Source organism: Diceros bicornis, chromosome 28, assembly GCF_020826845.1.
Source record: "Diceros bicornis minor isolate mBicDic1 chromosome 28, mDicBic1.mat.cur, whole genome shotgun sequence".
Lineage (NCBI taxonomy): Eukaryota > Metazoa > Chordata > Mammalia > Perissodactyla > Rhinocerotidae > Diceros > Diceros bicornis.
This window is the reverse complement of record NC_080767.1, coordinates 10,341,432-10,365,226: the sequence shown is the minus strand read 5'-3', so window position 1 is coordinate 10,365,226 and position 23,795 is coordinate 10,341,432. Positions and strand designations below refer to the sequence as shown.

At 41.0% G+C, this 23,795-nt stretch overlaps 2 protein-coding genes across 2 annotated transcripts in view; one reads left to right on the top strand and one right to left on the bottom strand.

Annotated features, from left to right (window-relative positions):
- The window catches only part of TMEFF1 (transmembrane protein with EGF like and two follistatin like domains 1), an 88,009-nt gene extending 66,575 nt beyond the window's left edge, over positions 1–21,434 (bottom strand). Inside the window, exon 1 of the mRNA XM_058523656.1 lies at positions 20,906–21,434. Within this exon, the coding sequence (XP_058379639.1) occupies positions 20,906–21,092 (187 nt within the window). The 5' untranslated portion in view covers positions 21,093–21,434. The remainder of the gene's footprint in view (positions 1–20,905) is intronic.
- LOC131393780 (proline-rich protein HaeIII subfamily 1-like) lies at positions 21,091–21,756 on the top strand. The gene has a single exon (XM_058524815.1). It carries the CDS (start codon positions 21,091–21,093, stop codon positions 21,754–21,756), a length of 666 nt encoding a protein of 221 aa, XP_058380798.1.
- The last annotated feature ends 2,039 nt before the right edge of the window (positions 21,757–23,795 follow it).

Here is a 23,795-nt window from a genome sequence, read left to right as displayed (position 1 = left end):
CAGAACCTAAACCATCCCTGCCACTTAAGATTCACACATGTCCGGAGACCTAGGGTTGTTCAGGTATCTGTTTGCACAAGAGACTAAGAGACGTGTGGGGAGAATCATCATCCTTACTGAAGTGAGGCAGAAAAGCTTGGCCCAATAAACAAGGCCTTGGACAGGAGCGATCCCAAGTGGGGGGTGGGGTGGCATGGGGGGGGGTCTATCACTTGGACTACTCCCCCAACCCAGCCCCAAAGGGTCATCATGACAGAGACAGAGGCTACACTGAGACTAAAGAATAGTTTGCACTAAAAATGCTCTGAAGCAACAAGATATAATAATGGCGGGGGGGGGGGGGGGACTAGGACATGTCAACAGCCCCAGGATATCAAGATCACACCTGGCAGGATAGCATGGCCAAGGAGATCATAGCGTCAGGCATGCAGGTACACCTCTGATATCTAGGGGAGACTGCAGGGACAGCAAACATCACAGGAAGAAAAAGACGAGCCACCTGGCAGTGGCCAGAATACATGAGTGAGCCCACATGAAATACCCCTTTGGTGACTCCAAGAATGAACTTAGGGGGAGGCATTCTGGGGAGCCAGAGGTCCTACATTAATAGGTAAGGGTAAAAGTCATGAAATGTTGATTACACTGGTCATCAGTCAGGTTTTATTTTATGCCTATCCTGCTATCAAATCCATGCTATTTCACGTGTGTTAATGTGTTAAGATTACTTAGTTGATCAGGAAGCAATTAAGTATCTACTGTGTACCTAATACTATGCTAAGAATTTGCTGTGGGACACACAGAAAAACATAACAGGGAGCTTCTGATCTTGCTAGCATATGGAACAATTAGTGACGAATTCAGTATCGTCTATAATTAAGGGAAAAATCGTATTATACAGGGTATGATTGCTCTAGGAGTGTCAAGAAGTAGGAGATAAAAATGGATTTGAAGCCTAGGGTGCAGTGTCAAAGGTGGCAAGACTTGCACTGACCTTGAAAAATTAATAAGATGTTCTCTTCTGATTATAAAACTAATAGGATCATTATACAGAATTCAGAAAAAACATTTAAAAATAAAGACTGCTTTAAGCGCCCACAACATGTGAGTCATAGCAAAAGAGAGAGAAAAGAGAATGTTCTTACCTAGGAAAACAATGTAAGTGAAAGTAGAGACACAAATAATTTGATAATACACATAAACATTAATATCAGTGGTTCCCAAACCATGTTCCTTAGGAAAACTGGCGTCCTGAACTAGACTGTCCCTTCATTGAAATCAAATTAAGAATTTCATTTTCTCATTTTCAAGGGAAAAAAGTCAGTAGAAAGATTTTCTCATTTTAAGAGTTTTTTCACTTATATTTCTTAAACTTTCAATATCTGATACCACTCCCTTGCTATCCACAAAACTAATGTTCAACAATAAGCGGAGAACATCAATAGAAAAATTCCAACAGTGTTTTATGAGAACAAAAGATCACAAATGTCACAAGCTCATGAATGCACATTTTAAATTGCTTTGTTCCTGTGGCAGTCACTGCTAATTGCCTATTGTGGATCTACTCTCCCCTTCTTCCTCAGTAAAGGAACCTCAATTTTGTTCACGGAAACAAGGTACTCAGCTCAATAATCTCTATTTCCCAGACTCCCTTGCTCTGTTCATATACAAGCACTGTCCCTTCCTCTTGCATTCTTCCATTCTTTTTCCTGCCTGGAGAGTAAACCCCTTGCCTAAGGTTGTAGCAGCTACCTTACATGCATGAAGATGAAAGTGACAAGCTAAAGGTGGTAGACCAGAAAGACAAGAGCAAGAGTGCAGAAAGAGAGGAGAATTATGGAATTACCACACCTACCCTGGATTTCATCCCTCCAGACTTACTGTTATAAGAAATAAACACATAAATAAATAAAGTCCTTATCATTTAAGCCACTATTGGTCAGGTCATTGATACATGTGGTTAAACACAATCCTGATATAATGACTGCATGTAAACTTAATGGATAAATAATTTTGTCCTACACCATAGTACACATGATAAAATTAATTTATCAAGATCATCATGACTTCTTGATGCTTTGAGTCCTCACAAATTTGAGAAACACTGCCTTAGCTCCAACTCAGGACAGAAGGAATTCTATTTTGGGATCATCTTCTGAATGTTATTTTTTTTTTCAAGTATTCTGTATAGTACCAAGCATCAAGAGTGTATCCTACTACCTGTAGATGTTGATGATTACACACCTGCCTTCCTGAGCCCAAAATGGAAATTCAGCAAAATGGATGAGCCATTACTAAGGTCCTCAAAAATCAATGCTTCAAACACAAATATTTTACACAAAGAAGCACTCAGAAGAATGCCTCAAAACAAAAATATTTTTGCTCTGGTTGCAAATCTGTCCATCACACAATTCTCTAAATGTAAAACGTGTCTCAAATTTTCATTAACATTTCAAAGCTGGGAAACAATACACACTAGGGGAAAAAACTCTACTTACTATGAACCTGAGCTGCCAAAATCCCCAACTTTTGGCAGCACTAACTAGGTTCAGGCTGCAGTTCAAAACGAGACCCACTAGCCCTCTAGAATGATATGACTTTTCTACCACCCTTCCATTAAACAAAAGGTAGTTCTTGGAATCTTATGAGTTAGCTAACACAGAGAGCCAAAAGTGAATAAATTTTGCAAGATGTTACACGAGAATTCAGGGCTTCTCAATCTCGGCACTATTGACATTTTGGGTTAGATAATTCTTTGCTGTGGGGGCTATCCTGTGCACTGCAGGATGTTTAGCACATCTCTGGCCTCTACCCACTAAATGTCAGAAGCACCACCCCAGCAGTAACAACCAAATATGTCTTCAGACATTATCAAATGTCCCCTGGGGAGCAAAGCCAGCCCACCTCCAGCTGAGAACCACTATAAAAGATGAAACCAAAGGCCTTATGTTTAGTTCTCCAACACAATCACTATAATGAAAACGAGTCAAATAAGCAGCAGTCTCCAAGATCTCTGCACATCACCATGGCTATTTTTCATTTCAATAGAGGGAGCTAAATATATTGCCTCCAAGTTTATGTCAAGTCCTGGCTCAGAGTGGGTGTCCCTCCTTTAATAATGCAATAATGCCTTAACCTCCCGGAAGCCTGGCTTCCTCCCACTTCCTATCAAAACTCTTTTCTTCAAGGTCAATATGATCTCTATTCTAAAGATCTCATAGCTTTTTTCTCAGTCTTCCAACTCTTTTCTTGACCTTTCTACACCAGTTGATACTCCTGGCTTCCCCTTCCAACCTAATAATCTTGATTATCTCCCCAACTCCTGACATCTTCTCACTGACTCATTCCTTTTTCCTTCTCCTACTGCCCAGTCAATGTCCACAGCACTCTCAGAACTTATCTCCAACTTAATCAACTCTCCAGATTAACCAAAGTGTGCTATTCTCTGTAAAACATACCAACCAATGCCCACGGCACAATGAATCCTCAAGGCTAGTAGATCAGTCTCCAGGACACTCACGAGTATTTTAGCTCCAACCACGGGAGCTGCTTTTGTGCTTCAAGAGTCAGTTACATATGTAATCCAGCCTATGTACACCAACTGTATTTTTATTGTAATTATGTGGTTTCAACATTTCATAAGAGTGAAAATAAATTTTGTTTCTATGAAAACAAAATTGGGTGTTATGGAAAGACTTAAGAAAGGCGAGTTGCTTTTAAAAAATCACTGTTGCATTAGGCGTAGGCAAGATGAAAACCTAGAACTCTGCAGCCACAAATCTATAAGTTCCTTTTTAAAGAGATTAAAACTGGAATTTGTAATCAGTGCATAATGAATGTGTTTATTCAAGAAAGGGGAAACTCCAACTACTCTCAGAGAAAAATTCTGGGCCCTCTTTCAAAATATTGTTTCATAAATACATATTTATGTTTTTAAGTTAAAATTCTACATGCATTTATGAATCGTTTTGTGACTCCTCACTTTAAATAATTGATTAACCAACTAACTACCAAAATCTTAAGGCACAAAAACAAGAGGACTCCTACTATACATAAAAATGTTCTGTCCTCAGCCATCCATTCTGTCACCTCGCGTTGTTTCTTCTCTCGCAGCATTCTCATCCACTCTCACCACTTCAGTCCTCAAACCTGGTCTTCCCCAACCTTGTTAAAGCCATCTCTCCTGCTTTTGCCCATGCTATTTTCAGTCTTCCAAGCACTGCTGGGGAAAGTCCTATAAATTAATGCTTTCTAAGTACTTATCAACATGTAGAAATCCCCATAGGGACATGTTCAAACTTTTTACCTTGTTCTTAAGAAGAAAATTTCAATGGGTTTATATGCATTGCCTAGATGTTAATAGTATTTGGGAAAATCTTCCCTTTTTGAGAAAAGCACACCAATCCAACCTGACAGGACCCCTGCTGGATGGTTTCACTCCCAAAACAAGCCCAGCTTGTTCCTGACCCCATACCCAACTGTCTATGAGACAGTTCCACAATCACCACATTGAACACAGTGGAAATACTTAAAATATTTAAACATTTAAAATATCCCACACCAGGAAATGGTGTGGTACAGCCATGGAATACTATACAGCTATTTTAAAGGTTATATGTATTATGTGGCAATATGGAAATATGCTGATGAATGTCAACTGAAAAAGCAGAAGACAAAACTACACACATGCACTATGATTATGTATAAAAAACACAAAGCATAGGAAAATCCAGCCAGGCATAAACAAAAGTGGAAACAAGGACTGTGTTTATACCAGTGGAACACTGAATGATTTTTTCCTCTTTTGAAGCTTCTATACTGGTTATATTTCATGGGGAAAAAAACTGAATGTGATTTCAAACACAACCCCATATGCTATATAATGAACAAAGCCTTAGCATCAAGGGCCAGGTTCACATGCTAGTTCTTCACCTTTTAGAAAAATAACACCTTCTCTAGATATTGTAATGATCAGGTAAGATACGTACTAAACGCAACAGTGCCTAGAACAAGTAGGTATACAACAAAGATGCACGTCCTCTCCTTCCCCAGACCAATCTGAGGGACACCTTTTATGACACCAATCACTGAAAATACACTGCAGCGTGAAATCAAATGATAGATTTAGTTAAGTGGTGACTTTAATCCCAGAAAATGAGATGAACTTTAGTCCCAGAAAATGAGATAAATTCTCTTCAACTTGTTTACTAAATTAACCATATTACATTAGTTATCTTCAACTATAAAGATACAAGGGGGAAGATAAACTGTACTCAACACTTCATGATACAAAACCAAAAGCAGTTTACATTAATATTAAAAAAGCATTAACAGAAGAGATGACTAAAACTTCTCTAAGCTATATTTAACAAAAGAAATTTCACATATGCCACACAATTATCTGACTCCAGTATTTTTCATCCCATTCTACATACTCCTGCCAAACTATCCTTTGTTAAACACCACTTTTGAGTGTGTCAATCCTCCACCCAACACCTACAATCCTTCCCTGCTGTCTCCTTCAGTTCTAAATGCTTCTGTGTCAGGAGCTTCAGGCAAGGTGATGGGGAGGACAATCTACTGCAGGATCACAAAGAAAAAAACACCTAGTTCCCAAGTATTAAAAGTACCCAGGGTAGGGCCGGCCTGGTGGTGCAGTGGTTAAGTTCAGCATGCTCCACTTTGGCAACCCGGGGTTCGCAGGTTTGGATCCTGGGCGCAGACCTATACCACTCATCAAGCTATGCTGTGTCGGCAACCCACAAACAAAATGGAGGAAGATGGGCAGGGATGTTAGCTCAGGGCCACTCTTCCTCAAGCAAAAAGGGAAGGACTCGCAACAGGTGTTAGCTCAGGGCCAATCTTCCTCACCAAAAAAAAAAAAGAAAGAAAGAAAGAAAAGTACCCAGGGTCCTTCTAGTCCAGTCCTAACCAAAGATCTTGAACAGCAATTCTCTCTCCCTTCCTATTTATGACTAGCTTGGCAAACCCGTGTTTCCCTCTCACAGTTCCATAAACTGAATCTGTTATATGGCAGCTATTAAAAAGAATGAAGAGGGGCCGGCCCGGTGGCGCAAGCGGTTAAGTGCGCGCGCTCCGCTGCGGCGGCCCGGGGTTCGCTGGTTCGGATCCCGGGCGCGCACCGACGCACTGCTTGGTAAGCCATGCTGTGGCGGCGTCCCATATAAAGTGGAGGAAGATGGGCACCGATGTTAGCCCAGGGCCATCTTCCTCAGCCAAAAAAAAAAAAAAAAAAGAGGAGGATTGGCGGATGTTAGCTCAGGGCTGATCTCCTCACAAAAAAAAAAAAAAAAAAAAAAAGAATGAAGAATCTCCACATTTCCTGACATGATACAGTAAGTTTTTTTAAAAGGCAGACTTTAAAAATGTATGACACAAACTATTTTTCAATGCCTATAAAAAAGTATGAAAGGTGTATACACCAAAATATGAACCAGAGTTATTTCTTAGTGGAATTTGAACTTTCTTCTTCATTCTGTAATTTTCTGAATTGAGTTTTACAATGAACTTGTATTACTTTTAAAATCAGATAAAACAATTACATGCTACAACATGTTAAGAATCTTGAAAATATTATGTTAAGTGAAAGAAGCCAGGCACAAAAGGCCACATATTGTTATGACTCCATATATATGAAATGTCCAGAAGAAGTAAATCCATAAAGACACAAAGTCTCTCTGTGGTTGCCAGCGGATAGGGGCAGATGCATATTGGGACTGACTGTTAATAGGTATGGAAATTCTTTTTGGGTGATAAAAACGTTCTGTAATTAGATAGTAGATACTGTTGATGGTTGCACAACATACTAAATATATTAAAAACAAATGAGGGGCCGACCCAGTGGCATAGTGGTTAAGTTCGCATGCTCCGCTTCGAGGCCTGGAGTTCACAGGTTCGGATCCCAGGCGCAGACCTACGCATCACTTATCAAGTCATGCTTTGGCAGGCGTCCCACATACATAAAAAGTAGAGGAAGATGGGCACGGATGTTAGCCCAGGGCCAATCTTCCTCAGCAAAAAGAGGAGGATTGGCAACAGATGTTAGCTCAGGGCTGATCTTCCTCACAAAAATAAATTGATTAATTAAATAGATAAATAGATAAATAACAAATGAATTGTATACTTTAAAACGGTGAATTTTATGTTATGTGCATTATATCTCAATAAAAAATAAAAATAATTTAAAAAATCAGATAAAACAATCACTAAATTTTGAGTAAAAAAAAGGAACAAAAAAATGAACAGGGATTTGGTGTTTAAGAGGGAGACCCTAGAACCAGACCGCCTAGATCAATAGCCTGGCTCTGTCACTTATCAGCTACGTGACCTTAGTAATTTCCCACTCTGTGTCTCCATTCCCTCATCTGTAAAATGGGGACAATAACAGTACCCACCTCATAACGTTGACAGAGGATTAAATAAAGACATGGAAAGCACTCAGAGCAGTGCATGACACATCAGAAGTGCTATAGGAAGTGTTAACTATTATTTTTGTTATTAACAGCCCTGCTGGAGAAGGTGTGGAAAAATGAGCACTCAAACCAACTGTGAGAGTATAAACTGGCAGAACCTCTCATGGAATAATGTGGTAGTACATACTGAAATTTTAATTGTCTTTATCCTTTAATCCAACAATTCTATTTCTAGGAACTTATGATAGGGATAGAATTTAAAAAATACAAAAATGTATATACAAGATTGTTAAATCAGCATTTATAAAAAATGCTGTTATAAAAACAGCAAAGTGGAAAACAACCTAAGCGTCCATCTGTTGGGAATTAAATAAATCACTGATGAAATACTATGCAGCCATTAAAGTGTATGGTAGAAACATATATATTGATACAGGAAGACCAAGATCCACTGTGAAGTGAAATAGAGAGTTATACTCCAGTTTATATTTTACAAGATACACATGTTTACGTATGTATTTTAAGATTTTGCAAGTACATTCAGCACACTTCCTCCATCAAAATTTTTAAAATATCAATAAATAAATATAAACACAAGAATATCACCCGTTAGCTCTACTTCTAACCACTACTCCTTAGTGTCTGCAAAGCTAAGAGGATAGGAGGTAGCCAGAATCCAGGGAAGTCATCCACAAAGACAAAAATGTACAAAATAACCTGCAAGTTGGCACTGGAGAACTTGATATTAACTATTTTAAAAGAGAATTTAAAAAGGACTTCACAAAACTCTGGTGTATTAGAAAGAGGTCCACGGGCCAGCCCCGTGGCTTAGCGGTTAAGTGCGCGCGCTCCCCTGCTAGCGGCCCGGGTTCGGATCCCGGGCACGCACAGACGCGCCGCTTCTCCGGCCATGCTGAGGCCACGTCCTACATACAGCAACTAGAGGGATGTGCAGCTATGACATACAACTATCTACTGGGGCTTTGGGGGGAAAAAAATAAATAAATAAAATCTTAAAAAAAAAAAAAGAAAGAAAGAGGTCCAGACTTAAAGTTCTAATTATTTGATTAAGTAACTATATGATCTTGGCCAAGCACTAAATCTCTCTGAGAAGTCCCGGTCCCCTGGAGTAAAAATGGGTATAATAATCCCTCATAGGATAGCAAGGATTGAAAAGAGATCTTTACAAGAGAGCAATGGATAAAAGATACTTCTCATCTTTGGGTGAAACAACCAAAACCAAAGCTTTTTTTAAAAAGACACAACCACAACTTTAAACCCCAGCAAACTGTTGTAAAATAGTTAAGAATTAAAAAAAAAAAAAAAGCTAGGTCTAATTAAATGGAGAAGATATTTGCAAACCATACATCTGATAAGGGCTTAATCTCCAAAATATATAAAGAACTCATGCATCTCAACAACAACAAAACTACCAACCCAATTAAAAAATGGGCAAAAGACCTGAACAGACATTTCTCCAAAGAAGATATACAGATGGCCAACAGACACATGAAAAGATGTTCAAAATTACTATCAGGGAAATGCAAATCAAAACTACAATGAGATATCACCTCACGCCCATCAGAATGGCTATAATTAACAAGACAGGAAACAACATGTGTTGGAGAGGATGTGGAGAGAAGGGAACTCTCATACACTGCTGGTGAGAGTGCAAACTGGTGCGGCCACTATGGAAAACAGTATGGAGATTCCTCAAAAAAGCAAGGATAGAACTACCATATGATCCAGCTATTCCACTGTTGGGTATTTATCCAAAGAACTTGAAAACACCAATTTGCAAAGGTACATGCACCCCTGTGTTCATTGCAGTGTTATTCACAATAGCCAAGACTTGGAAGCAACCTAAGTGCCCATCAAGGGACGAATGGATAAAGAAGATGTGGTATATATACACAATGGAATACTACTCAGCCATAAGAAACGATGAAATCCAGCCATTTGTGACAACGTGGATGGACATTGAGGGTATAATGCAAAGTGAAATAAGTCAGAGGGAGAAGATCAAATACCGTATGATTTCCTTCATTAAGTAGTAGATAATAACAACAATAAACAAACACATAGGGACAGAGATTGGATTGGCGGTTACCAGAGGGGAAGGGGGGAGGGAGGAGGGTGAAAGGGATAATTCAGTACATGTGTGTGGTGATGGGTTGTAATTAGTATTTTGGTGGTGAACATGATGTAATCTATGCAGAAATAGAAGTACAATGATGTACACCTGAAATTTTTACAATGTCATAAACCAATGTTACTGCAATAAACAAAAAATTTAAAAAAAAATGGTAATTTGGAAGCACTTATGGTCTGAACTTGAAGGAAACAATAATAACAAACACAAATGCATCACCTAAAAATATCTCAAATGACTTTAAGAGAAAAAAACTGTGAAAAATGAACACAGGACACTAAACAAAGACTGAGCTGAATTGTGAACAATACAGAATCTAAATGTATCAATTAGGCTATAAACAACAGAACTGATACAGAAATATCAGCAGTTTAGATTCACTGGCAAAACAATATTAGATGAAAGCTGACAAGGCAAAATAAACTGAATTTAAAAATCCCAAAAGGAGACCTAATCTGTGAACAATAGTGGCTCCAGGTTAAACAGAAAATGCCAAAGCAAACACTAATATCAAGAAAAAAGTTCAAAATTTTTCTGGTATAAAATGAAATAATTTCAAGCATAAATATTAAAATATTACAGAGGAGAATGGAAATGGTCACAGATTTCTTCTTTATGCTTTCCCATATTCCTCAAATTTTTTACATCGAAACAATACTGCTTTTATAACAAAGAAAAAAGGTGGGGGGGTTCTTTTTTTTTTAAACCACAGAAAAGAAAGACTCAGAATATGTGCACAAAAATGGGAGAAATGGAGTTATGGCTGAAAACATAATATATCTGCCAAAGTTTCTGAAAGCAGAAGAATCTGTTAAGAACTTTAGAACCTGAAATGATTTTTCAAAACATGATGAAACAACTGAGCTATGAAAAATATATGACACTTGTAAAAAAGAAATATACTCAAACAGTAACAAAAGATTAACAGCAAATCATCTAATAAACTAAAAGCAAACACTGAGGGAATTTTAAGATTTAAACATAGAATTTCAAAGCACATGAGAAGAGAGTTATGCCAACTCCTAAATGCCTCGATTCTCCCATGAGAGAAGCTAACAGGGGAATAGTAGGAACAATGAAAATAGTGCTGTTAAAACAGTGTTTCTAACAGTGAAAAAAAGGAGGGCAAAGGAGGAAGGGGGTAAGGGACTTGACATTACCTTCCAATCCAGCTTAAAAGAAATTGAGAATTTAAATTCCATGAAAGAAACCACATATATAGGGAAAACGAGGGCAAAAACATGAACTTAAAAGAAGACGGTTGGTTATAATAAAAAAGGACAATAACAAGTATCGGCCAGGATGTGGAGAAAGCGGAACTTCATACACTGCTGGTGAAAATGTGAAATGGTACAGCCACTTTGGAAAACAGTTTGGCAGTTCCTTAAAATGTTCAATATAGAGTTACCATGTGACCCAGCAATTCTACTCCTAGGTGTCAACCCAAGAGAAGTGAAAACGTATGTCCACACAAAAACTTGTACATGAATGTTCACAGGAGCATTATTCATAACAACCAAAAAGTGGAAACATCCCAAATGCCCATCAGCTGAGGAATGGATAAACAAAATGTGGTCCCCACGCAATGGAATATTACTCAACCATAAAAAGGAAAGAAATTCTGATACATGCTACAACATGGATGAATCTTGAAAACATTATGCTAAGTGAAAGAAGCCGCTCACAAAAGGCTAGAAACCATTTATATGAAATGTCCAGAATAAGAAAATATACAGGAAAAGACAGTGGATTAGTGGTTGCCTAGGGCCGGGAGAGTGGGGTTTGGCGAGTGACTACTAAAGAATATGAAGTTTCTTTTTGGGAGGACGAAAATGTTCTAAAATTGATTGTGATGGTTGCACAACCTTGTGGTTCTATTAAAAAATAGTGGATTGTACCCTCATACACAGCTGGTGGGAATGCAAATTGGTGCAGCCTCTATGGAAAACGGTATGGAGATTCCTCAAAGAATTAAAAATAGAGATGCCCTATGATCCAGCCATCCCACTACTGGGAATCTATCCAACGCACCTGAAATCAACAATCCAAAGAGGCTTATGCACCCCTATGTTCATTGCAGCATTATTCACCATAGCCAAGAAGTGGAAGCAACCTAAGTGTCCCTCGACTGACGATTGGATTAAGAAAATGTGGTATATATATACAATGGAATACTACTCAGCCATAAAAAAAGACAAAATCATCCCATTTGCAACAACATGGATGGGCCTGGAGCGTATTATGTTAAGTGAAATAAGCCAGAAAGAGAAAGACAAACACTGTATGATCTCACTCATATGTGGAATATAAACCAACACATGGACAGAGAAAACTGGACTGTGGTTACCTGGGAAGTGGGGGTGGGGGGTGGGCACAAGGAGTGAAGGGAGTCATATATGGGGTGATGGACAAACAAAAATGTACAACCCAAAATTTCACAATGTTAGAAACCATTAAAATATCAATAAAAAAAAAAAAAAAGAAAAGAAAAAAAAAATAGTGGATTGTACACTTTAAAAAATGATGCTGATGGAGGGTAGCACAAATATCTAATCACTTCATTTAATGTAAATGAATGAACACCTATAAAGCAGAATGGTCTAAATCTGTGTTAGGAAACACACCCCAACACTTAAAACCTAAAAGACAAACACAAATCCAGGAAAGGAAGAGAATCACTGTGACTGCAGGAGATACTTTAAACCCACCCCACACAAAAATAAAAGTACAACAAAAAGCAAAACAAAATTCAAAGTATATGTCCCAAAAAGAATAACAAAAATATAAGAAAAACTGAAAAACTGTGGAATGTAATTGGAGGCTTCAATATTTCACTGACAGGAGATGACAAAACAAAGAATTAAAAGTAGAGAACTGACATAAAGCATTAATTAAACCATTCCCCTTGGGAGAGGCCAACCTGACAAAGTCAGGTTCAGAAAAAAAAGATACAGATAGATAAATAGCTAGGTAGGTAGATAGATATAGAAAAAGACTATGATAAGACAAATGTGGTAAAATCTTAACAACTGGGAAATCTGGGTATACTACTATAACTTTTCCCTAAGTTTGAAATTAATACAAAATTTTAAAAAATTTTAAGTAAAATTAATAGTTATGTAATAGGGGACTGAGAAGCCAAGGAAATGATACTGTCTTTTCTGGGGTATGAGAATCTTTCACAAAATTTGTTCTCATACTACGACACGGAGATGTGTTAGTTTTAACACAAAAAGCTAGAAATTCTAAGACAAATTCTTAGATCATCATGCAAAACCACAAAACAAACTATCTGTAACATATCTAAATTCATAGGTTTTATAAGAATGACAAGAGGAATTTTATCAGAAATGCCTGTAGTGGTGAGGAAAAAGAAACAAATGATCTGTTTCCACCTAAGGAACTTAGAGAAAAAAAGAGAAAGTTGAAAAAGGAGAAGTACTAAAACTAAGATATAAAATTAATACAGTAAAGGAAAAATAGATATGATAAAAACATCACTAGCGAGCATGTCAAGGAAAATGGTATAATCAGAGACAGCAGGGTAGCCTTCAATACGAAGAGGTAGGAGGTGGATTCAAGGAAAGGGTTGAGAAGGAAAGAAATGAATACAGTGGAAACTGCAAGGCGTACAGGCAGGAGGGGTGCTCAGGCAGGAAGGGTGGGACACCAAAGAAATAAGGATTCGCATCCAACTTGGTGATTATAACAGGAATGAGGGAAGCAATATACACCAATTTGACTCTCCTCCAGACAGGCTCTCCATCCCAAATTAAAAGCACCACAATTCACCCACCTCCCACAGCAGGAGATTCAGAAGCTAAGGGAGAAACACATCAATGAAAGGCTAGCTGGGTGGGGACTGGCAGAGTGAAGAGCTCACGGCCCACTGGACAGCTCGGGCTGATTCCTGCCTTGTAGAAAGGAGAGCCCAATGTTGCCAATACTTCTCAGTTTAGAAGTGAAGACCACAATCCAGATTTTAAGTGAAACCTCCAGATTTTTAATGGTTAATAACCAATGCAATTTTTTAAAACACTGTGCAGACCAAACCAGTCCTCTCAGTTCTCTATCACCATGCTCCCAGTCTTCCCTTCTCCCTTTAACCTTCACCAATTCCAGACTTTGCTTTCTAAAACCACAATGTCACTCAAATCCTTGAAAAGTTTCCCTTTGCTGGGGCCAGCCCAGTGGTGTAGCAGTTAAGTTTGTGTGCTCTGCTTCAGCAGCCCAGGGTTCTCAGGCCCGGATCCCGGGTGCGGACCTACAGACCGCTTGTCAAGCCATGCTGTGGTGGCATCCCACATACAAAGCAGAGGAAGATGGGCACAGATGTTAGCCCAGGGCCAGTCTTCCTCAGCAGAAAGAGGAGGACTGGCAACAGAAATTAGCTCAGGGCTAATCTTCCTCACTAAAAAAAAAAAAAAGTTTCCCTTTGTCTTCAGAGCAAGTGCCAAACCTCCAGCTCAACCTCCAAGGCCTGCCACTAATGTGGTGGCAACGCGTGACTCATCTCCTGCCGTAATCCCCACATCCCAGTATCCCAAAATACTCCCTTCACTGCCCCATCTTTGTGCCTTTTCTAATGCCATTCCTTCGGCCTAGACCACCCTTCCCAACTCTCCTCAGTTTCTCTGTTCATTCAGTCATGAATTAATTCCACAAATAAATTTGTAAGGAGCCCCTAATTTTGTTCCAGACACTGTTCTAGGCACAGTCAACAGAGCAGTGAACAAAATGACAAAAATCTCTGCCCCCGGGGAGCTACAAAGAGGAAACAGATAATAAGCAACAAGTGCAGTAGGTCACGCAGGAAAAGGCGCTATGGAGCAGGAAAAAAGCATAAAGGAAGATTAGGGTGGGAGGGGGCCAGAAGGGACTGAAAGCAGACAAGGCCGCAATTTTAAGGCATCATTTTGAAAGTGCCGAAGACCTAAAGGAGCTGGAGATCAATAACTGGGACAAGAAGGTTTCAGGCAAAAGGAACATCAACAGCAAAGGCCTCAGGCAAAAGCGTGCCTGGTGTTTTCAGCTGACATTCTCCTCTGCCTGCAGAGCCCAGCCGAGTGCCACTTACTCAAGGAAACCGTCTTTGATTCCTACAAATCAGAATTATTCATTCCCTCAACACTATTCCTATATCTTCCTTAGGGCATCTTGTACAGTGCAAACCCTCTTTTTCAAACATGTAAAAGTGATCGCTGATCAATTAATCCAAAAAGCCAGGAAATCGTTTAAAAATGATACACACATATTTTACACATCTTTAACTTCCAAACATATAAATGTACATTCTTTTCCGATGTAGCTCCAAGACCTTTTCTTTGAGTATGGGTCTGCCAAATGCAGTTCTCCACTTTCTTGGATAAACCACCATAATCCATTATCTACAGTGTCCATTTTCCTTTCCTATAAAGTAGAATGAGGACTTAAAAACACTTGCAGAGTTTTCTAGGAGCAGAATCCTCTATAGAATTATAAGGTTTCCCCAATCTATTTCAGTTGTCTTGACCATAATCTAATTCATTGCAAGATAATTTTTTCAGCCTCTTGACTTTATCAAGTCTTCCCAAAGTATTTTATAAAAACAATTCTTTCTGCAGTCATATTTCATCAATTTGAGTAACATTTATTATTTTGTACTCACAAGGACACTAGTATAAGTAAGTTTGAGAACAAACAACTGACTCTTGCTAAGCAGAGAAATCAAATGATACACAGGCAAACTAGAGCTAACCTATCAGTTTGAGCATCTGTGTGCTGTGAGAATTGGTTAGTATGGTTGACTAAGGGAATATTTAATCCAGAATGTTAAAATCAAGCCCAGCAAAAGATCTGAATAGACATTTCTCCAAACAAGCTATACAAATAGCCAATAAGTACACGAAAATGTGCTCAATATCATTAGTCATTAGGGAAATGCAAATCAAAACCACAGTGATACACAACTTCACATCCACTAGGATGACTATAATCAAAAAGACAATACCAAATGTTGGAGAGGATGTGGAGAAATTGGAACTCTCATACATTACTGGTGAAAATGTAAAATGGTGCAGCTGCTTTGGAAAACAGTTTGGCAGTTTCTTAAAATGTTAAACATAGAGTTACCATGTGACCCAGCAATTCTACTCCTGGGTATAAACCCAAGGGAACTGAAAACATAAGACCACACAAAAACTTGTACATGAATGTTCATAGAGCATTATTCATAATAGCCAAAAAGCAGAACAATCCAAATGTCCATTAAGTGACGAATGGATAAACAAAATGTGGTGTGTATACACACACACACACACACACACACACACACACACAGTGGAATATTACTCAACCATAAAAAGGAATGAAGTTCTGACACATGCCACAACATGGAAGAACCTTGAAAACACTGTGCTAAGTTAAACAAGCCAATCATAAAAGGCCACATGTTACATGATTCCAATTATATGCAATGTCCAAAATAGGCAAATCCATAGAGACAGAAAGTAGATTAATAGTGGCCACAGATTGGGGGTGGGGGGGGGAGAGGAACATATAATGACTCTTAATAGGTATAGAGTTTCTTTTTGGAGTGATGAAAATGTTCTGGATTAGATAGTGGTGATACTTGTACAACTTTGTGACTATATTAAACATCACTTAAGTGTATACCTTAAAAAAATTCCAGTGCTGTCAGTGTTCAATAAGTGCTTATTAATGGTGGCAGGGAGCCGAGATGCATTAAATAGATGTTTCCTTATATATACTTATATGAGGCTAACCAACCACCTCTGTTAGAATATAAGGTCCTTGAAGGCAGCGATGGCCTCTCATATATCTCCCTTAATATCTAGGATATTAGATTACACTAAGCAGGTATTCAATCAAGGTTCACTAAATAAATTAATAAATACCCACATATTCCATACCAGGGATCTAGAAGTGTCCTGATCAAGATACCACAAATTAAGGAAAACTTTTTATTCCCCAAAATCCTCAACTGCCACTAACAAGTCATTTCTCTTAATCTGAAGTTTATATCATCCATTCACCATACGTACCACCAAATTACAAACCAGAGAATCCACTTCTAACTTCCGTGACATTTTTAAAACCTAGTTCAAATTCTCCACCTTATGTATATCACCAAATGTCACTTTCTGTTTTTCTACCACTTTAACCACATTCCCTAAGACAGAAATGTCTCACACATTTAGCCTCATTTGTTCTTCTCAAACACCCCAGAGCCAAAAAGAACTATCATCATCTTCATGTTACAAATGAGAAAAAATGCCATGTCTAAGGTCAAGGTTTCTTGGGTTCAAAGTTCATCTTTCTTCACATAAATCATGCATATCCAAACTTTTTTCTCTTTGGATGAATAGGGAACTTTCTGATACATTAGATTTTAAAAGAATAAGTACAAATAAAAAGATATAAAATCAAAGCAATAAGTATAAAGTCTAGAATGAGAGCTGAGGCAAGAGGACAATAAAAAAAGGCTTGCCTAGAACAAGAAGAGATAAAGTAAACAGGGCCAACCATGGTGGCCTAGGGGTTAAGTTCGGCTCTTTCCACTTCCGTGGCGCAGGTTTGGTTCCCAGGCATGGACCTACGCCACTCGTCAGTGAGTGGCCATGCTGTCGCAGTGGGTCACATACAAAAAAAGAGGAAGACTGGCAACAGATGTTAGCTCAGGGCAAATCTTCCTCAGCAAGAAAAAAAAAAGAGAGAGATAAACAAAGGATCCACTACTTAGGAAAGACGTAATATCAAGAGATGACAGTGACAAATGCAGACCCATTCAGCTTCTTCTTGGCTTTTGTAATCTTCATCAAGGAGCATGATCTTAAAACTGGGAACTCTGATAAAAGGGAGCTAACATCCAAGGTATGTGGCATGGAGAGTGGACAGTAACAGAATACAGAACTGATTCAAAAGAATTTGCTTTCTGATCCAAACATATCATATTCCATGATACTGAAAAAACTTTTAGATCTGACTGCTGATTATCTAAGCTATCTTGACAAGGTGCCAGAAACCAGAAATGAAAGAATGCATTCTCAATTTTCAAAAAAACGGAAACGCAAATCCAGAAAAACATCTATGGGTAAACTTGCTACGTATCCCCCGAAAAATTCTAGAACGGGTAAATAAGTTGTTGAACATGATAAAAAGAAAAAGCCACCATAGGTTTCTTATTAAGGCAGGATATACAGCACTTGCTTTTTGATAGGATTACTAAAATGGAAAAAGGGAGGATGGTACAAACATATACATAACTGATTCTAATGAGACAATGTGACAGAATCTTTTAATGATAGGCTGGTGAACAAAACAGGAAAACTGAACAGCAAAAGCTCGAAAATCTGTTAAACTTTACTAAGAGGATGCATAGCTGGTTGAACATCTAGTTGATTAATGTATCAGCATTAACCAATTTGGAAGGAAGTCTCCAGTAAAATATCAGAGTTCCATCCTCTTCTACGATATAGACAACTTCTATTAATTTAATAAAGCCATAGACCTGCTCTTCACATTTGCAAGGGCCATAAAGCTGTGAGTGACCCAACGCACAGCCTGACAGAATCAAACTCCAGAAAGGTCAGAGCAGGCTGAAATGATGGTCCAAAACCCAAAATGAAAATCAACAGGGAGTTAAGGCCAGCATTTAGACTTTAAAACTCAAATATACGAAGGAGTAAACTTCAGTTTCTGTGGGAAATAGCTGGGTAATGAAAGCTACTCAAAAATCTACACACAATCTCAAGATGCATTAATAGACAAATACGTCCAGGCTGGATTACTTTAGTTCTCTAATTAATCAACTTAAAAAAGTATTTTTCCCCATATGAATCATTCCCAGATCTTCATCCTAGTTATAACAAGAACCTACAAACTTCATTTAGCTAAACTTCCAGCTTTAGACCCAGAATTATTCAAGTGTATTCTTAGTATTATAAAACATTTTATTTGATGAGCCTAATTTATTGACATTTATATTGATATATCAATATATCCTTGAAAGAAGGTTCACATATTATTAAACCCAAGTCTCTCTCTTTTTTTTTTTTAAAGATTTTATTTATTTACTTTTTTCCCCCCAAAGCCCCAGTAGATAGTTGTATGTCATAGCTGCACATCCCTCCAGTTGCTGCATGTGGGACACAGCCTCAGCATGGCCGGAGAAGCGGCACGTCAGTGCGCGCCCGGGATCCGAACCCGGGCCGCCAGCAGCGGAGCGCGCGCACTCAACCGCCAAGCCACGGGGCCGGCCCCCAAGTCTCTCTTTTAATAAAGAGGAAACTAAGAAAAATTAAGTAACCTGCTCCCAATAACACAGCTGCTTAGCAAGGGCTACGATCCCCACTCAGACCCTTTTCCCACACCATGTGGTTTCCCAGTCCTCTATGTCCTTTCTTAAAACTTGTACTATGCACTAAAGAGTTAGAAGAAATACACAAAAACATCCATCAAAACACACTATATTTTGCTAAGGACAAATCAGCTTAGCAAGAACAAATAACCACAGCACATTAGCCCGTAAAATATTTGGACATGGTCTGATCACTTACAAGTTTGATAACCAATATTTGTTACAAAAAGGCACTCTAATATATAAGTGGTTTTTATTCTTAACCATTAGTGTGTGATTATTTATTAAAGCATTATCCCATATCCCACTTAACATTAGAAAAAATAAAGTAAAAGTTATTACATGGATGGAAAAGCTTTTAATGGACATGCCATTGTTTACTGTGCTCAAAATCCCTCCCCCATCATAAAACATATCATTATGAAAATTATTAAAAGATTTTAGACCTTCTAACCTAAACGGCAGGCCAAAAGTTGTCTACATTTAGAGTACTATAAGCATATAAGCATCTGTGCTGAGGCCCTCTTGCTCCCTCCTCACTCCCCCAGAAACAATGCCCCCCTTCAACAGCCCAAAGGTACAAGGGTTGTCTGGCAGGCAGGCCAATGGATCCCCTGTGGCCTGATGTCCATCCTCCCTTCCCCTCCCCCTCTCCCTACCACCCCACGCCTCTTCTCCCACCCTCTGGGTTTCAAGAAGACAAGTGGAGAATTGATAAAGGGCAAGTCAGCAAGGCTGTGGCTTATGATCACTAGCATCGGCTAGGCCAGCTCCAGGAGGACCCATCCACCCCTAAATGAGACCTGGATGCCCTCCTTGCCCCAGGGCTCCTCTGGGACCCCTTTTGAAAGGAAGAGGGAACTTTACTGCCCAGATACCCTCCTCCCCAGTCTCATCCATTAGAGCCCCAGCAAGCTCTTTGTTTCCAACAGCTGTGGGGGGGCAGACGGCCTTAGAGAGGGGAAAGGTCACTCTCCTGCTCCCGTTGCTGCCAACCTCCAGGCTCTCCCGCAAAACATACAAACACACGCACAGGATCATTCCCTCGGAACCGGTTCCCACTTTCCACACCACCTTAATAACCCAGGGGCACACTTGACTACACGGAGGCACTCCCTGAGACCCAATTACCTCCTCCTATTACCCAAACCCTATACAAGATGACTCCCTCGCACCCTCCCTCTGAACAGACACCAAGGGGCTCTCCCCGACCCTCCCTCCTTCCTCCTCAATGCATATATCCCAGGACACATGCCTGAGCCTCATGCACAACACACAAAAACACAGAGTCACTTCCTGGGCCCCAAGACTTTTCCCTGCTCGTACCCACAGATCCGGGGTCACTTCAAGCCCCTAGTGCCCACCTCTGAACCCAAAGGACATACAAACACACACACACACACACAGAGTCACACTACATCGGCAAGCCCCGTCCTCCGGGCCACCCGTTCCCTTTACCCACACGACCCCTCCGAGACCCCAGTGCCCTAAGGAAGAACCTCCCCAGCACATGGTCATTCCCCTGGCCCTCAAGCCCCTCACCGTCACACACACACACACACACACACACACACACATACACACACACACAATCCCTGCCTGGGGCCGCCCTCCCTCCCCTGAGCCTTCACAACACAAACACGCGGTTCCGCGTGCACACCCACGACCACACCGGGAGCCCCGGCCGGCTGCCTCCGCCTCGCCGGAGCCGGCCTCCCCCCTCCCCGCACGCCGGGCCGCTGTCGCCCGGCACTCGACTCACACGGACGCAGGCACGGCCACTCCTCGTCCCCACCGCCGGTCCGCCAGCCCGCACGGCCGCTCGCGCCCTGCCCTCCGCCCCTGCTCACCCCGGGCCCCGCTCCCCGGGACCCCACGCCGGGGCCTCTCCCAGCACGGCCGCGCGGCCCGGGAGAGGGCGGCGGCGGAAGGAGGGGCCGCAGGGCGGGCTCCGGCCGGTCTTACCTGAGCAGTTGATGCTCTTGCCTTTGCCGCCGGGACAGTCCCCGCCGCCGCCCCCCGGGGGCTGGCTGGACGCGCGGCTCCCGGGCAGGGAGAAGGCGAAGAGCAGAAGCACCGACGTGTAGCAGCAGAAGGCGAGCGGGGGCGCGGCCGGCAGCCGGAGCGGCGCCTCAGCGGCCGCGGCGCCCATGGCTGGCGCCCCTGGACAGCGGGAAGCGCAGGGAGCCGCAGGCCCCGGGCATCCAGCCGCGCGCCGGAGCCCCGCCGCTGCTCGGCGCCTCCTAGCAGCCGCGCCGCATCCCCGTCCCCCGCAGCGCCCGCCAGGCCCGGGCCCGCCGCGCTCGGGACGGAGGCTGAGGGTCGCGGGCGCGCGGGGTGCGCGTGAGGGGCGAGCCCGCGTGGGGGAGACCGAGGCTGGGGGAGCGAGCGGGCGCGCGCGCGGCGGGCGGGGGTCGCGGGGCGGGCGCGGGCAGGCCCGGCCCCTCACTCTCTTCCTCGCCTTCCCTTTGTGTCCGCGGCCGTCGCCACCGCGTCACAAAGACCCCGGCCCGCCCGGTGAGGGGCGCGTGACAGAGCCGCCGGCGGGAGGGGTGGCCGCGACCCCGCCCCGCGCACACCCCCGGCGCCCGCGCCGCCAGCCCCGCCCCCGCCCGCGGCCGGCGCCGCCTCCAGGGGAGCTATTGTTCCTGCGGCGGGGCGGGAGCGCGGAGGCCGGGGGTCGCGGCCGCCCCTCGGTCCAGCCGCGGTGGGCTGGCGGGCGCCGAGGATGCTCCGCAGACCTTACCCTAACAGACACATCTGCCGCCCTTTGTAAGCGTTTCTCAAGCATTTCCTTCGCCCAGCAGCCGGGCTGAAAAAGAAGGGCAGGTGGTCTATTACATATCTATCTTCTAGGTGAAGAAACTGAACCGCCGAGAGGTGAAGGTGACTTGTCCAAGGTCATATATGAAGAAATGTGCAGGACCAGAAGTGGAACCCAAGTTCTGACTCCATCTATGCAGTTTTAGAGATGGGGTTAAATGGCTAAATATCTAGGATCCTTACTCCCACCCCATTCCCACATACACCAACTGAATTTAAAATAGTGTTTGAAAAATTCTATATTGCGCTCTCCCACTAATAATAGCTAATATTTAGAGAGGGCTTGCTATGTACAAGACCTGGATGAAGCTCTTTACGTGCATTTTCTCCAATTATTTTTTACAGCCCTACAAAGGAGTTTTCATTCTCATCTCCATTCCACAGATGAGAAAGTTGGGACCCAGAGAGGTAGAGCGATCTGACTCCCAGTCCAGTGCACTTCCTGTCACATTACGCTAAGTGAGACCCAGCCATGGGCAGTAAGATTATGGACTGAATTGTTTGAAAGTCCTCTGCCTTTTTCATTCTGTTATGCTGCCTCTCACCTCAGAAAGAATTTTTAAATCTTATTGAAAAACTGATCGAGTTGACTCGCAAAGTTTTTTAAATGTTGGAAAAGCCACCACAAGCAAAGTCATATTAGGGAAAATATTTTCAATGTAAATAAGAGACAATATATTTAATATAAAGAAGTAATATAACTCAAGAAGAAAAAGTTGACATAATAGAAAAATAGGAAGCTTACGTCTGATTCGCATAAAATACAGACCATAAATACATGGAAAGATATTTAAACCCACTAGTACTAAAATGCAGATTAAAACCATAAGATTTTTTTTCTTGTTGATGGTTAACAATAGTTAAAAGAATTGACAAAACCTAGCACTATTAATTTACACATTTGGGGAGGGCAATTAGACTATGTATCAAAAACCTTTAAAATATGTTTACCCTTTAATCCAGCAATTCCACATATTGGAATTTATCCTAAAGAAATAATTGGACAAGCACACAAAAATGTATATATGGATGTTCATCATAGCGTTTTTATAATAGTAAATATAATCAAATGTCTATCCATGAGAAATAAAAAGTATGGTGCCTCTTTGAACAATGGCGTATTATGCAGCTTTAATGATGATTAGGTTAGTTTTTACTGACATGGAAAAAAAGCAGGATACTCATGAGTATGTATAAGAAAATCTTATGTTTCTAAAATATATGTGTGTGTACACATCCATAGGAAAAAAAGTCAAGAAGAATATACAACAATATATTAACGGTGATTATCTCTGAAAGGTGGGCTTATGAGTAATAAGTACTTGTCTTTTATATTTTTCTGTATTGTCTGAATTTTTCCAATGAAAATTTTTATTGTTATAATTTAAAGAGCTATTTTCTTTTAAATTATACTTTCATCATGCTTTTTATATAAATTCACATTTTTAACATTTTATTAAGATTTGCCGCAACCTCTAAACTGTTAGCAGTGGCGTGGCAATTATTACAAGTAAAATTCAAACTTTTGCTGAATCAGGTGTGAACCAAGTTTCCTGACTGCCAAGCGACAGCAGAAGGCTCTTTCTCAGACCACTCCTTCAACAGCGTCTCTGCTAAGCTTGACCTCCCACGTGCTTCTTTCCTGCCCTACGTCGTCGCTCTCCCAGCCCCAGTATTCTGCCTTTCATTTTCATTTGACTGCTAACCACAGCCCAGGAAGAAATACTAACAGGAGACAACTCTTAAATAAAAAGCAAAAACCCTGTGGCCATAAATCACAAATTAATTTATATCTGCATCTTTTTCCAAATGAGGTAAGAAAAATTCAACACAGATTTCTCAAAAGTTTTCAAATTGAAAAGGTTTCTACTTCAGAAACGAGATTTCCCTGACTTCAATCATCTAATTTCAGAGAGGAAAAAAGATCTTAGTAGTCCTCTAATACAACCCCCATCACAAAATAGCAAAAAAATATGGGACTCACTACATAAAACCACCCAGAGAGTTTTAAAAGAATGCAGATTTCTGAACA

Excerpts from the sequence above, each read along its gene's own strand:
- LOC131393780 (XM_058524815.1), top strand. The coding sequence starts at position 21,091 with ATGGCTGGCGCCCCTGGACAGCGGGAAGCGCAGGGAGCCGCAGGCCCC.